This window comes from Cryptotermes secundus, unplaced genomic scaffold (genome assembly GCF_002891405.2).
Source record: "Cryptotermes secundus unplaced genomic scaffold, Csec_1.0 scaffold201, whole genome shotgun sequence".
NCBI lineage: Eukaryota > Metazoa > Arthropoda > Insecta > Blattodea > Kalotermitidae > Cryptotermes > Cryptotermes secundus.
The window spans coordinates 1-15,113 of record NW_019723300.1 but is presented as its reverse complement, the minus strand read 5'-3'; the positions used below and the strand labels follow the sequence as shown (position 1 = coordinate 15,113).

Genomic DNA, 15,113 nt, shown 5'->3' with positions numbered 1-15,113 from the left:
GTCAAGACATGATGTCTGCAACATGATGCAAAGAAAGGAGCACAGTTGAAACGAGTGTGATTGTGAAAACCGCCACACACCGGTCTGAGTCACGACGTTTGCATCATGATTCAGACCAGCATGTGGCGGTTTTCGTACTATCATTTGTTTCAACTGTGCTCTTTCTTTGCATCATGTCACAGACATTGTGTCTTGACACATGCTGGTGTGCGGCCTACCTAAGATTTGAGGTTTTCATGGCAGTGACTATGAAGAATGCTGTTTTCTGTGATGTGGCACCATGCAGATCTTGTGTGAACTCACATTTTGGAGAAATGTATCACCTCAGTCTGCAGCCACATGCTTAAGCTGTTTCCTCACTCGTGGATATTTCTACCCTGAAGATGGAGGTGATATGTTCCTCCAAAACATCAATTCGCAAAGATCTACACAGTGCCACATCCCAGAAGACAGCATTCTTCATAGTCATAGAAAATTTAAAAATTAAAAACTCACCTTTTGTTGTAAGCTTTCATAATCCAGTCTCTTATTTAGAATTATGATTCCTGATTGATCCACTCTGACAAAATCCTCGGCATCTTGCAGTCTTGCACTTTTAACTTCCTCAAATTGTGTAATAAGCTTCCCTTTCAAAGGATCTTTCGCCGTTAATGTCAGTAAGGTTGTTCCCACTGGCTGTTCTTCTACTACTGCCACCTTTATGACAGGGTTTGTTGGGGTCCATGTAGACATTAGAAACACCGGATTGTTGTCGCTGTATGCCTGAATATAAACAGTAACTTCAGCTTTTGCAGATTGCTCTTCAATATGTTCAACTGCATTTAAATCAGTGGCTTGAACTGTGATGATGATTACTGCTGCTGCTTGGTGATCTAGTGGCTTCGCTACAGACACTTCACCTGTGGTTGAGTTTATTTTGAACGTCTCTTTGTAATTATAGGGAATGGTGGATTTCAGAGCCACTCCTGTTCTGTCTGCAGCTCGAATGGGTTCTACTATGGAGTATTCCAGATTGGCATCTGAATCCGGATCTGTCGCTGTTACCGTCAGCACAGGTTCACCTGTGTGCAAAAATGGGAAGATATTTATGTTTGATTATGCAACAAGAATCCCTTTTCATTTATAAGCATATATTACATGCGATATATCACAGAAAGAGGCCTATAAATTGTTTATAGGCATAATACATGTGCCAACAAATTATTGAGAATTGATCACATCTGTTGCATGCAAAAAGTTACCTGCATTTATTATGCTTTAAAAGTCACTTTTTACTACAATTAAATGCAGAAAAACTTCCGGTTACAACCACATATCATATTAGGGGACTAGTGACAGGCTTACACCATGCAAGCTGGCTCAAGAAGTATTGTGTTTGACTTGCATTTATAAATACAAAAACACAATGATGACAATGATGATAATGATGAAGTCATCTTCCACAGAGTAATATTTCCTGTACTTAATTAAACACAACAGTTCAAAAATGAACAGGGGAACTGCAAGCTTTCTTAATTTTAGTACTGAAGGAGGTAAGTGGCCAGCATCATGACCCAGCCATTTTAATCCTGCAGAAAGTGCCCCAGTATCCACTGGGTCCCTGAGCAAAACTGGATATAGAGTGAAAATAAAACCATCTTTCCCTTGGCAGGAATTAAATCCCAATTCTAGTCTTGCAGCCCTCAGCATAGTTACAATACCAACTATGCTATACCAGTTCACAGAGTAATATCCCATGATACAGAAACATTAACAAATTGATTTTGCATGTTTATGCATGCATATTTATTTCATAATCATCCTTCTTTATGTGTGTACTTAATCCTGAAAGCACCAGCTGAAATTCCTGCAGTGCCAAGCAGTGATTTCAAGTTGCTAAATTTGCTATTCTTACATTCACCAACAATATATGTACAAAATATGCAACTTCAAATTTGGGTTAAAAGTTGCTTCCAAATGTTTTGGACTGCATAACTCAGATTAAATGCTGATAGATGCCACATGCTAACGTATACAAAGATGTTGATAATGGCCAAAACTTCCAGTACTTGTCACTTGTAAGGTTAGGTTGGCCACCTTGATTCTTTCTGAATTACTCACCAACTGGTACTCTCTCTGATATATAGCGAACAAAAGCTGAAGCATCGTTTGTAGGGAAGACAGGAGGTTTATTGTTCACATCCATTATCTGCACTGCAACAGTAGCAGTGGCTGTCTCTCTTATTGGTACACCAGAATCAACAGCATGGACAATTATATCATAATGTGAACCTCCAGTTTCGAGGTCAAGACGAGCATCGGGTGAGACTCTGATCTGACCAGATCTGAACAGCAAGAAAACACACTGTTTGCTTAGACACGTATAATTTTAACCAATTCACTGCCATGTCCCCATACTGGGACTTTAACTGCTGGGCTAGCCATTTTCCTCCAGAAACTTTGCTTTAAACTTACTACATTTGAAGCAGAACTGAAGGACAACAAATGAAAAACAACTGGCAATGGTTTTATGTTTTGATATTTTCAAAGCTCTGAAAAGCTACATGTGAGTGACGTATGTAGAAGGATAGAGATACAGGAATTGTGGGGACAAAAATAAAGTAAAGGATGCAAAAATTAAAATAAATATTTATAAGAGAATTAGATTTCTGCACAGTGTCAACAACCCATCCCTTGACAGGATTAGCAGGCAGTGAAATTCAATTCCAGGTGGCATGGCTGACAGTGAATAGCTTAGTATTTTTCAGCTATAGTCCAATATGTTTTTAAAGAAGTTTACTTACTACATTTCACTGAAATTTACAATGCTACATAGAATTAAAAACAAAGAAATCTTGGATGCATCATTTACTGCTTAAAAATTTAGAATTTAACAGGAATATTAACTGACATTTGAGATCTCTAATAATGTATATTTTGTGATATTTTACACTGTGCGTTCAAGTTCTAAGGTCTCCGATTTTTTTCTCACACAATAATCATACAAAAAATTTGAAACTTCTGTCACTTTTCAACGTAATCTCCCTGCAGCCGTACACATTTTTCACAACATCGACGCCATGATTCCATGGCTGCTGCGAACGCTTCTGTAGGAGTCTGTTTTGACCACTGGAAAATTGCTGATGCAATAGTGGATTGAAAAACGGCATCCATGTCTCATCCATTGTCACAGATGATGAAAAGAAAGTCCCATTCATGCCTTCATCATTGCCATGCGTGCAGCCTTGTGGTCATCCGCCAAAATTCGTGGAACCCACCTGGAGGACACTTTCCGCATTCGCAGGTCTTCATGCAGGATTTTGTGCATAGATCCCACGGAAATGCCAACTTTGGGGGGCGATGTTTTCCACACTCAATCGGCGATCCTCCAAAACAACTTTCTCAAGTCGCTCGACCATGTTGTCAGACTGGCTGGTGCGAGGCCGAGATTGTTTTGGTTCGTTGTCACACGACGTTTGGCCTTCTTTGAACTGTCACACCCACGAACGCACATTTTTCACATTCATGACACAATCACCACGTCTCACTCAACTGGCGATGAATTTCAATCGGTGTCGCACCACGCAAGTGGAGAAAACGAATGATTACTCGTTGTTCTTGTAATGAAAACGTCGCCATTTTAAGAATCAAAAACACTCCTCACACTCGCCGCTACCACTAGAGTTCTGTGTGCTGTAGAGTTCTGCCATCTCTGTCACGCATTCACAAAGAGTGCACATGTATTTTAAACAAAACCGCATGTGTCTATCTGCTCCCAGTCCTGAGAAAAAAAATCGGAGACCTTAGAATTTGAACGCCCCTCGTATGTTCTCTCGGTAATGATTATAAATATTATTGTCTTGTCTCTTCTACATTACATTCTGGGGCAGAAGGTTCCTCCAAAATGTTTCCTCTCTGCAAAACTATGCTGTACCACATACAAGAAGAGAGAAATCTTCAACATATACTCTGACACCAACAGATCATTGTAATTATGGATAGATCTCCATAAAGAATGCAAGGATACTACTATTCTAAATTTAATCAAGGAAAATCAGACCTTTGGTTGATGACAAAATTGTCCCTAGCACCTCCAGCTATAAAATAATTGAGAAGTGAGTCTTGACCATCAGGGTCCGTGGCTATGACTTGCACAACTTCAGTTCCTGGTTCTGCATTCTCTGCAACTGTAGCTGCATAACCTGATGGACCATTTCCAACATTTCTGTTACCACGAAATATTGGTCTTTGGTTGCCTGGTACTCCCACACGAATCAGCACTCGAGTGTCTTCATGAAGAGGGGGCTTGCCTGCATGAATAATAATATTGGTGATAGCAATAATTATAATACTGTCAACAGCATTAACAGTAATCATAATTATAAACATTATCTGCAAATTACAGATCCAAACAAAGTTAATAAATAAACAGAACTGGCTGAAGAAATAAAGTGAATGTGAAACAGATCAACAATAAAAAATTATTAATCTCTGGGATGTAATGCCATACAACTCCAGTAAAATTTCACTGATATTTCAGAAGAACATATTCCTTCCATCTTCAATGTAAAATTGTAAACCAAGCAAGCAACCAACAAGAATTTAAGAAACAAATACAGTGCTGCTGTTTTCAATGTAAAACCAATTACAAATTAAAATTTACATGTATTTACAATTCTGATGTATTAGAAACATACTTTTGAAATAAGGTTTTTAACCCAGTCACCAGAAGAAAATCTGCAAAAAATGTGTATCATTCACCTGCATCTGTAGCTCTGATCACAAGTTCATACTGGCCATGTGGTGTGTCAGCTGAGTTAACTGGAACATTCATTTTAACTTCTCCGCTGACTGGCTCCACAAAGAATATATCACTATCAACATTAGATGTCTGGATACTGTAAAATATTTTGCCTCCACCTTGATCTGGACCATCTGCATCTGTTGCCTGCAATTCCAAAGAAGTACAATGCATCATTTTCCACCACAACTTATTATTACATGAAGTCAGTGATTATTTCTAAAAACACATCTGCTAGTACCCTAGTCTTTGGATTTAGCCTCAAGTTTGAAACACACAATGCACCAATTTTGTATTTTTATGAGTTTGCTGGTATGCATACTGGCTGAAAAAGATGCTCTGTGTGGACTCATTTATCAACTTAGATATTCTGAAGAGTTTCTTCTGGGATATAACACTATGTAATCCACTGAAATTCAGCCGTTGTTTCAGGGGAACACATCGCCTTCATCTTAAAGTTCGAATAAGCCAACCAAGACAGCAGGATGAAACTGTGTGTTCCTCCAAAATGTCGGTTAACTTTCAGTGGACTACACAGTGCTATATCCCAGAAGATAGTACTTTTCATAACAACCACTGTGAGAACCTCAAATCATACATGTTCAGATATTATATGTCTCTAGTAACTACTGAAATATGTCTTTATATATATTAGTGAAAAATCTGATCACCAGGTTAGGTTTTCTCTAATTTTCATTTTGTGCATTCTATTGTGTTATTATATACAATTCTGTATTGGAGTCCATCGCAACAGAACAGCATAAGGGTCAAGGTTAAAATTACCTTAGCTACATGTTTCGGCTTTTAAAGCCACCATCAGGCAAAACACATGATTACTATATTCACACACTATTGAACTCCAATTTCATTGTGATAGTAAAGCTGGATACTTGATAACTATTACATTCTAAAATACATGGTATAAAAGTACAAAGAATTATAAACTTAATATAAAATGAAAGTTACGGAGTAAAATATGGTTAAAAACTCTTCATGTGATATTGCATATCATGAAGTCAGTTGCTGCAATCTTGTTATATTCCCGCGGGCATAATGGTATATTCAGGACTTGTATACACATAGCAACTGCAGAGTTGCAATCTGTATCACCAACAGAATGGACAAAATAAATTGTAAGATGAGGCACTGGCCAAACAATTAATGTCAAATAATACTGCATCTATACCACGGGCCTCCAAGCAGTTTACAATGATATTGTACATTTTAGACATCATATGTGTACCCATACAATTAACATCTATTGTAATAGTAGTTTCCAAAAGTATTGATACCCTGTGAGGATGATCCGTGAGGATTGAAACATGTAAGGGAGATAAATCTTCAAGTGATAAAACTTAAATATTCACATTAGACACTTTATTTTTGCCTTTGTATGTGCCATAATGTTTACAATATTCCTCCAGGAGTAATACAACATTAATATTAGCAGAAGATCATCATCCTCCCTAGATCTCCATCCAAATGCATTCATGTACAATGGTTCTGATACATATCTCAGTATAAAAATGCAGGGTATTTCCAAAGTAGGTAACACTTTTGAAAAATCATATATCTGAAATTAGTATAGCTATAAATATGATCAAAAATTTTAGTATTGGCAGATAACAGAATATTTTCATTCATGAGTCTAGTTTTCCTCACGTATACTTGTAGCACATCTTTAAACTGGAAAGAGACAATGGAAAATTTCATTTATAATCTTCAAGGAGTGCATCCTGCTGTGTTAATGTATGAGCTGAAACATGTAGCAAGTTGTACCACTAAGAACAATAAACTCATCATATACACTGAATGTGAAAGAGACTATTGAGAGTTGTTGTGTTGTGATTGATAAAAACATTTGTTCATGGAAAATGTCAGTTTGAAAACACATCATGAACCTTTAACTTTATCAGTGTTTAAATTCCACACTCACCCGAACAAAAAGTTGTGGTTGGAAGCTTGTTGCCCCTTCCCTCACTGTGCGGCTGTATTCCCTCTGCTCAAAGACTGGAGCATTGTCATTGACATCCTCAACTTCCACAAACAAATTTGCTGTTGACACTCGTCCTCCACCATCACGGGCCTCAAATGTAAGTGAATATGACTTTTGTGTTTCATAATCTAAACCTGTAATAAAGGGACACAATTTATTAACGAAGCTGGAATAGAAAATGGAGAGAATAAGGATACCAGAAGGGTATTTTGAAGAAAAAAGTTGGATAGGCTCACCCAGAAAAAAACTATCAGTAAGATATTGGAATAGCGCATGAAGACCCAGCAAGAAACAGAGAAAGAATGACTGTGGGAAGGAAGAAGAGACTGGAGAATTTTTATATATCAACCTTTAAAAAATTGAATCAATCCTGGGAGACGAGAAAATGAACATGTTAATGAAACCACAACAAATACAAAAATAAAACAGAGGGTGCTGAAATGATTTTCCACAGATATGATACAGGCTGTATGAATAAACAGAGTAGCTAAATGAGACATATTCGATGTAAATGCTACAGCTTTTGCAATGTAATCTTAGTTGGAAATACAGTGGAACCTCGCTTAACAAGCACCTCTCATAATGAGTAATTTACATAACGAGCAAAACAAATTGTAAAAAAACGACTCGCTTAACGAGCGACATTTCACATAATAGTGATGAGAAAGGAAGTCCTGGATTGTGCACTTGCTACATCAGTCTGTGTTTAGCACTTGTTCCACTAGTATCTTAGTGTCGCTTGTGACCATACATTTTTCCAAACTTGTGTTCAGACATATTATTTGTAATATTTTGTGCAAAGTTTAATAACCCTTGCAAAAATGTCCCCGAAGAAAAAGCTGCAAAAAGACAGCCATAAGAGAATAAAAATAACCGTAGAAATGAAACGTAAAATCATTGAAAAGCGAGAACGAGGTGTGAGTGTGGCTGATCTAGCGCACACATACAGTCGGTCTACATCATCAATTTGCATGATTTGGAGTTGCATTGTGTTTCACAGTAAGAAGTTGTGGAGAAGAGTTTGTCAGAGGAGGAGGAGGAGGTAACCGCAAAGCAACAATCATCTGGCGCAATAAGAGAAATGCTGAAATCATGGGAAACTGTTGCATCCTACATTGAGAAGCATCACCCTAATAAGGCAGTGGCTATGTGCGCTACAAATTTATTTAATGATAATGCTGTGTCGCATTTTCACCAAATTTTGATGCATCGGCAAAAACAAATGTCTCTAGACAGCTTTCTAGTAAAAAATAATTAGATATGTATCATAAATAATAAACTAATTATTTTTTTTGTCTTCTGCAAATCAAATTCGCATTCCAGGTTGGTTCATTCTGCATAGAAGAAAAGATGATGATTCATGTTCCTTAACAATGTATATGTAACAATATAATTTTCTTTGAATAAACGTTATACATAAAATTTTTTGAGCATTTTTTTCGGCATGGAACGCATTATCCTGTTTTACATTAATTTATATGCGAAAAATTGTTTCGCTTAACGAGTGTTTCACATTACAAGTAAGATTCTGGAATGAATTATGCTCATTAAGCAAGGTTCCACTGTACAAAGATCCCAATAAAGAAGCCAGGAGTCTTTCGAGTAATGTAACAGTATCCAGGGATCCTTGGTTTTTCATTTGAAACATCTGATTAAAATTTCATTTGGAACTAAAATGAAGATATAAACTTTTCCACATCATCACACTCAAGTGTGGATTAACACTGGTGCAAGCAAGATAACAATGTGAATTATTTTAACTTTTAGTGGACTGGAAACTTCCATCTAAATATTCAGGCCTGATAATTGGCCAGAAATGAAGGCTTCATTAAAGAAATTAGCTACTTCTATGTTAGTCATGTCCCCCCGATGGTGTCTCTACTTTGACATAGTGGAGGGGCTTGCGTGGTCAAATGACCCTGAGAGCTATGTCGGCGGTAGCATAGCTACTGGTAGGGCCACCCATGATGGACAGGTCAAAGGGGATGACCCAGACTAAAAAGGGATACTTTGGTCCTCCAGGTTGGGGGTTGGGCGAGAGGCTGATGACCTCTCACTTAAAAAAAAAATATAAATGTCTTGAAACCTGGAATCAAGCCTCAAACCTCAACAGAATAGAAGACGACAATTGGCAAAGAATATGGACTACTCTCTAGGTATATGGAATGTGAAAACCCTCAATAAACCAGGTGCCATGAAATCGGTACTAGAACAGATAGATAAGTACAATATGAAAATCACAGCCATACAGGAAATTAGATGGCTGGGTAAAGGAATCATGGACTTAAGAAACATACTGTATGTTACATTGGTAAAGAATTTTCACTTTGAGAATTAGAATGAAATTTTTCAATATGACGTTGATGAATGTGCACCCACCTATAGAAGAAAAAGAAGAGGAGCTCAAAGTTTATTTATATCAATAAATGGAAGAGATATATGATTCAGTACCAAGTAATGACATAAAGGTTATTTTATGGGATCTTAACGCCAAAATAGGTAAAGAGAAGGAATACAGAGGGGTAATTGGGACAGAAAGTTTACATGATACAACCAACCATAATGGAATAAAATTAATAGATTTTGCAGAAAGTAAGAACTTGATCATCAGCTCTACATACTTCCCACACAGAAATATACATAAAAGGACATGGGCAGCACCAGATGGGGTAACCTTCAATCAAATAGATCATGTCCTCATAGAGAAGCGATTTGCGATGAATATCTGGATGTAAGAACATTAAGAGGGGCCAACTGTGATAGTGATCATTACTTAGTACAGGTTAAATATAGATGTAAAATAAGTTGTCAAAGATCTAAGCAGTATGAGAAATGTAAGAAATTTAATATTGACAAGATCACAGAGAGTGATAAGAGAGAAGCATTTCAAAACAAAATTAAAGAAATTAATGACAATAGAGCAATTAAGAAGTAACGGTAAAAGGGGTATGGGTAGATTTTAAAACCACAATAATTACAGAAGCCGAGAGGACTCTGGGATATCAAGAAAAACAGAATAATAGAGAATGGTTCGACAAGGAATGTAGGAAGAGTATAAACCTCAAGAATAAGAAATATATGGAATATATGGAAAGACCAACAAGAGCAAGAAATGAGGCATATAAAGAAGTAGGAAGGAAAGCAGACAAGATTTGTAGGAAAAAGAAACGGGCCTTTCTAAATGAGCAATTACTGCAAATGGAAGAAGACTTCAAAAATAACAAAACAAAAAATGCCTTTGGTCGAATCAAATATATGAAAGAAGGTTTCAAACCAAAAACAGAATTTATCTGAGACAAAAAAGGGCTTCTAATAAATAATAAAACAGAGATTATGAATACATGGAAAGAATATTTTGAACAATTATTAAATCAAAATCAGAATATGGAAGATAACGAGGACAATGAAGAAGAAAATACAGACGATGGAGAAGGGGAAGAGGAAGAGATAATAGAGCCTCCAATAAAGGAATAAGTGGAAGAAGCATTAAAAGAACAAAAACTAAATAAAGCGCCAGGAGGAGATAACATACCAGCAGAATTATTGAAGGCAGGAGGACAAGAAAGAATAATAGCACTCCACAGAATTATAAATAAAGTGTGGGAAGAAGAAAAGATACAAGAAGATTGGGGAAAGAACATTATATGTCTCATATTTAAAAAAGGGGATAAATTAACACGTAGTAACTATAGAGGTATATCATTACTACCGACAGCATATAAAATTTTAACAAGGATACTAAAAAAGAGACTGGATCCATATATAGAAAAAATAATAAGAGAATATCAATCAGGATTTTGACCCAATAGGTCAACAGACAATACATTCACCCTGAGACAAATAATGGAGAAATGCTGGGAATTAATACAGATATTTACCTATGCTTCATAGATTTTAAACAAGCATGTGATACAATAATAAGGAAGAAATTAAGGATGATTATGTCCACTTTGGTATTCCAACAAAACTAACTAGAATAATTAACTTAACTATGACAGAAACAATCAATCAAGTTAAAATCCAGAACCAGCTAACAGAATGCTTTAAGACAAATCAAGGATTAAACCAGGGAGACAGTTTGGCACCATCACTATTTAATTTGGTATTGGAATATATAGTGAGGAAATGTAATGTAGACACAAGGAACACAAGAGCGTATAAACAAATGCAAATATTGGCGTATGCAGATGATATTATTATAGTATCGAGATCACTAAGAGCAATGAAGGAGACATATAAAGAAATAAAAACCATAGCAAAAGCAACTGGCTTATAGGTGAATGTAAATAAAACTAAAATGCTGATACAATCCAGAAGGAATCCAAGGCAAACTGGAGAAATTACACGGAAGGGGACGGGATAGAAATATATATATTTAGGATCGAAATTCCACAAAGATGGAGAGGAAAATCATTAAATAACAAGAAGAATAAAACTAGCGAATAATGCATATTTCTCATTACTATCAGTTTTTAGATCAAAGGATATACACCAAGTGATTAAAACAAAAATATATAAAACAATGATAAGACCAGTGCTTTATTATGGATGTGAGGGTTGGATGCTAAACAAGAAAGAGGAATCAGTCATCAATTCATTTGAGAGGAAAATCCTAAGATGAATTTATGGACCAACAAAAGAGAATGGGATATGGAGAATAAGATATAATAAAGAGTTATACAAATAATATAAGGAGCCAGAGATCTCAGTGACAATAAAGCTAAAAAGATTGCAATGGGATGGGCATGTACAGAGAATGGATAAGGAGATTATACCAAAGAAAATATTATACAGTACAATAGGTGGTAGGAGACGTGCTGGGAAACCAAGAACTAGATGGATTGATGCGGTGGAAGAAGATGCGAAGAAGTAAATGGGTGTAAGGAATTGGAAGAGAGTAGCAAAGGATAGAGAGGAATGGAGGGGCTTGATAAGGGAGGCCAAGGCCCAACATCAGGCTGTTGCGCCATAGAAGAAGAAGAAGAAGAAGAAAGTTAGTAATGTAGAAGCACATGTGCCCTTGATAAAAGGATACATTTCACCTACCTGGAGAAGATTTAGCCACATATAAACCTCCTTCTTTTGACTGTGTAAAAAACTTTTCAGCTCCAAAGCCTTTGATCAAATACGTTATGCTACCAAACTCTTTACTATCTATATCTTTTGCAGTGATGTTAGAAATTAAGGACCCTGGACGAATATTCTCCAAAACACGAAGACGATATGCAGAATGAGGGAAGACAGGGGAGTTATCATTGGCATCAACTAAATCAACAATTACTTGAGAACTTGCCACCGCAATATCTAAATCCTGCAACAGAAACAATAGACATTTTTCTTGTATTAAATCTGTAGTAGTAAAGTTATAGATTATGGTCTTTTCGGTTATGATACAATGTAGTCTTACATGTTTGATTTGTCTCATTTTGGTCCATCATACTGTTAATTACAGAATGGATAATTTTCAGTCCAGTGTGACATACAAGTTTACAACAGTAGAACAGAGACTGAAGTGTTGTAAACTTGTATGTCACACTGGACTGAAAATTATCCACTCTGTAGTCTTACATGTGTTTACACATGCCTCCAGCTCCTTGAAGATGGTAGCTGCAATATATTCTAAAATGTAAAAAGAGTTTCAACATATAATGCAGTTAAGACCCATAAAAGTCAAAGTAATACATTAGACACAGATTACAAAAACCTAAGGCAGTAAAATGTTTAATATGGTGACCATGTACTTGAAGCACCTTAGCAAAACCTGCATAGCTTCAGCCAGTGGCATTGTATTGCAATGATTTGTCAGCACAAATATTAACATTCAGATACTTCTCTCTTTGCCATACCCAAGACTATTTTATATAATAAAATAAAGCTTTAACTTCCACATGCTTCCACGTAATACCTTTTGCCAATGTTTTCACATAACCTCAAATTTATTCTCTAATAATATTTTGTTTCAGTACAACTAAAATAAAAGTTGTCTGCTATATTTTGCTGTTAAATAAGCCTACTGTACACATAAAATCTTAAATTTTATCTACCAATCTGAGTGTTTCATGGTCTTTGATTGGTAATGGTCAATAAAGGCAGTGATGTGACAGTGGGGAAAAGAAGAAGATGCATGAAATGTGAATGAAAGGCTGATGAAAAAACAGCCTTATAGGAGTAGCCATGAGAAGATGAAGGAAAAAACACATTTACAAGAATTTCTTCACTGAACATGTATTAAAAATTTGTAAAGTATATATTACTAAGGATATGAACTTCTACTCCTTTAACTTTTGAAATGATTCTTACCTATGAAGGTATGACAGTCTAATGAATAAGATTCAGAGGTAACTATGTATGAGAGCATAATTTTTCATACTAGAATTCAAAGACTGATATTAAAGGGTAACATTTAATATAAAGTAATATCCAATTTTGAATAAAGGACTCATTCAGACTTGTTTCATCTGTTAAAATCGAAAAAAATCAAATAGATAAAAAGAACTTTAACAGAAGCAAAATTAAAAGACAAGATTAAAAAATAAGCTTGTATCTCTTTATATAGGTTAGGAGCAACAAAATACAAACCAATTTTTACTCTAAAACATCTGAAATTTCAAAGACATATTCACATCCTCTAAAATGTTATTGTATGGACAAGAGTTCTGATTATATGTATCAATATTTGGGGCTTACTTTAGTAACTGTTTCTTTCTCTACCATCAACACCTTACTTTTTATCTTTACATTTTATGTTAATTTACCTGAAGTTTGACTTTAAGCCATGACAAATATGAATAAACTTTGAATTCAAAAGATTAATTGTATCAGCATAATTTCACAACTTTTTTTTTTTACATACCTGCTTCCCCTTAACCAGTGCCATAACATCAAATACAATTCTCCTAAGAGAAGGATCTGACACATCATAGTCTAACCCTTCAACATTTGCAACTCTTATTACAACTGGAGTACGTCCAGTGGCAGTTGTTGGATGTACTGTAAATGTTCCAGCTGAGTTGTGAACATCACGAATGCGTAAATTATAACGAGCATTTTCTCCAACATCACGGTCATTAACAACCATATTCAAGCCTGGTAAAGGTGTGTCAGCTCCTATAAATGTAAAGAATCTCGAACTTTAAAGTTTTTTCATTATACAGTGAATGTACCATTCAAGGTTTCTTTAAGGAGCAATGAGTCTGGAGGCTAAAGTGAGGAAATCTTAGATGGAGGGCATTTAAGACTGAGATTATTGGCTTGGGAGTAATTAAATTTAACATTATATTTGATACTACATCCTCATTAATCTGAACCCCTAGTAATAAGCTTTAAACATAATGCATATTCTGTATAAAACGTTGTTCAGAAGTGAACAATTACAATCATTGTGACAGTGTGAGACTCTGAGGTTACAGCTGACAAATTAATATTGTCAGAAATTGTACTAGCAGAAATAATACACAGAAATTAACCAGTAATTAGTATAATTATTATTTTATAGTTCTTACCAGATTCACTATACAGACTAAATCATTTCAAGGGAAGTGAATCTTCCCTGAATATCTTATTTAATATACAGTACCGATACCTGCAACTAATACTGGAAAGAAGGTTTATGCACCACAAAGAAATTGTAATTTACATATATTAATATCCTTACTTACCTATATCTTCTGAAACGTTGATGTGAAAATTATTCTCATTAAATACTGGAATTTGGTCATCAATATCTGTAATAACAATTGTAACCTGGGAAGTAGTTGTATCCCCAGGAAGTTCATTGTTTATTAATTCTGTGGCCTGGAAGAAGAAACAGCACATATGGGTTTTATAACTAATGTCTCTAAATATTCTATTGATGATATCCAAATACAGTATTATATTTCAAATTAATTACCTGACATTTTATACATCAGCATGCATGTCCTGGTAGAATATGAATGTTGGATTATATTTACATAATACTGCTTTGCAGATTAATAGGGAACTGGAGAATAATATTAAAGTGGATGGAGTGGTGAGTAATGATGTTGGCAATGTTATATTTTAGCGTCCTGTTACACTGATTCATGTCCATGGTTTATGCTGTCTTACAGTGTATACACTTTTTCACCTTATTCTTCACTTCCACACTACATGTTTCAGCACTAATGAGCCATCTTCAGGTGTCTTTATGCACGTTAAACTATTGTACTGCATGCCATAATGTCTTCATTCTAAAATGACTAAAATCTGTATTCGTCATACAGGACAATGAATTCTAAATAAAAAAAACTTTTCAGGATTCTTCCTACGTCACACTCAAAGACGCGAATTACGCCAATCCTCTTTTATGTGAGCATT

At 35.6% G+C, this 15,113-nt stretch overlaps 1 protein-coding gene across 1 annotated transcript in view; it reads right to left on the bottom strand.

Annotated features, from left to right (window-relative positions):
• The window catches only part of LOC111861700 (cadherin EGF LAG seven-pass G-type receptor 3), a gene marked incomplete at its 5' end in the record, with an annotated part of 37,268 nt that extends 22,698 nt beyond the window's left edge, over positions 1 to 14,570 (bottom strand). Inside the window, 8 exons of the mRNA XM_023846477.2 lie at positions 496 to 1,061; positions 2,101 to 2,324; positions 4,040 to 4,289; positions 4,741 to 4,927; positions 6,717 to 6,910; positions 11,823 to 12,087; positions 13,630 to 13,883; positions 14,435 to 14,570. Coding sequence (XP_023702245.1) covers positions 496 to 1,061; positions 2,101 to 2,324; positions 4,040 to 4,289; positions 4,741 to 4,927; positions 6,717 to 6,910; positions 11,823 to 12,087; positions 13,630 to 13,883; positions 14,435 to 14,570 — 2,076 coding nt within the window. The remainder of the gene's footprint in view (positions 1 to 495; positions 1,062 to 2,100; positions 2,325 to 4,039; positions 4,290 to 4,740; positions 4,928 to 6,716; positions 6,911 to 11,822; positions 12,088 to 13,629; positions 13,884 to 14,434) is intronic.
• Between the last annotated feature and the right edge of the window lie 543 nt (positions 14,571 to 15,113).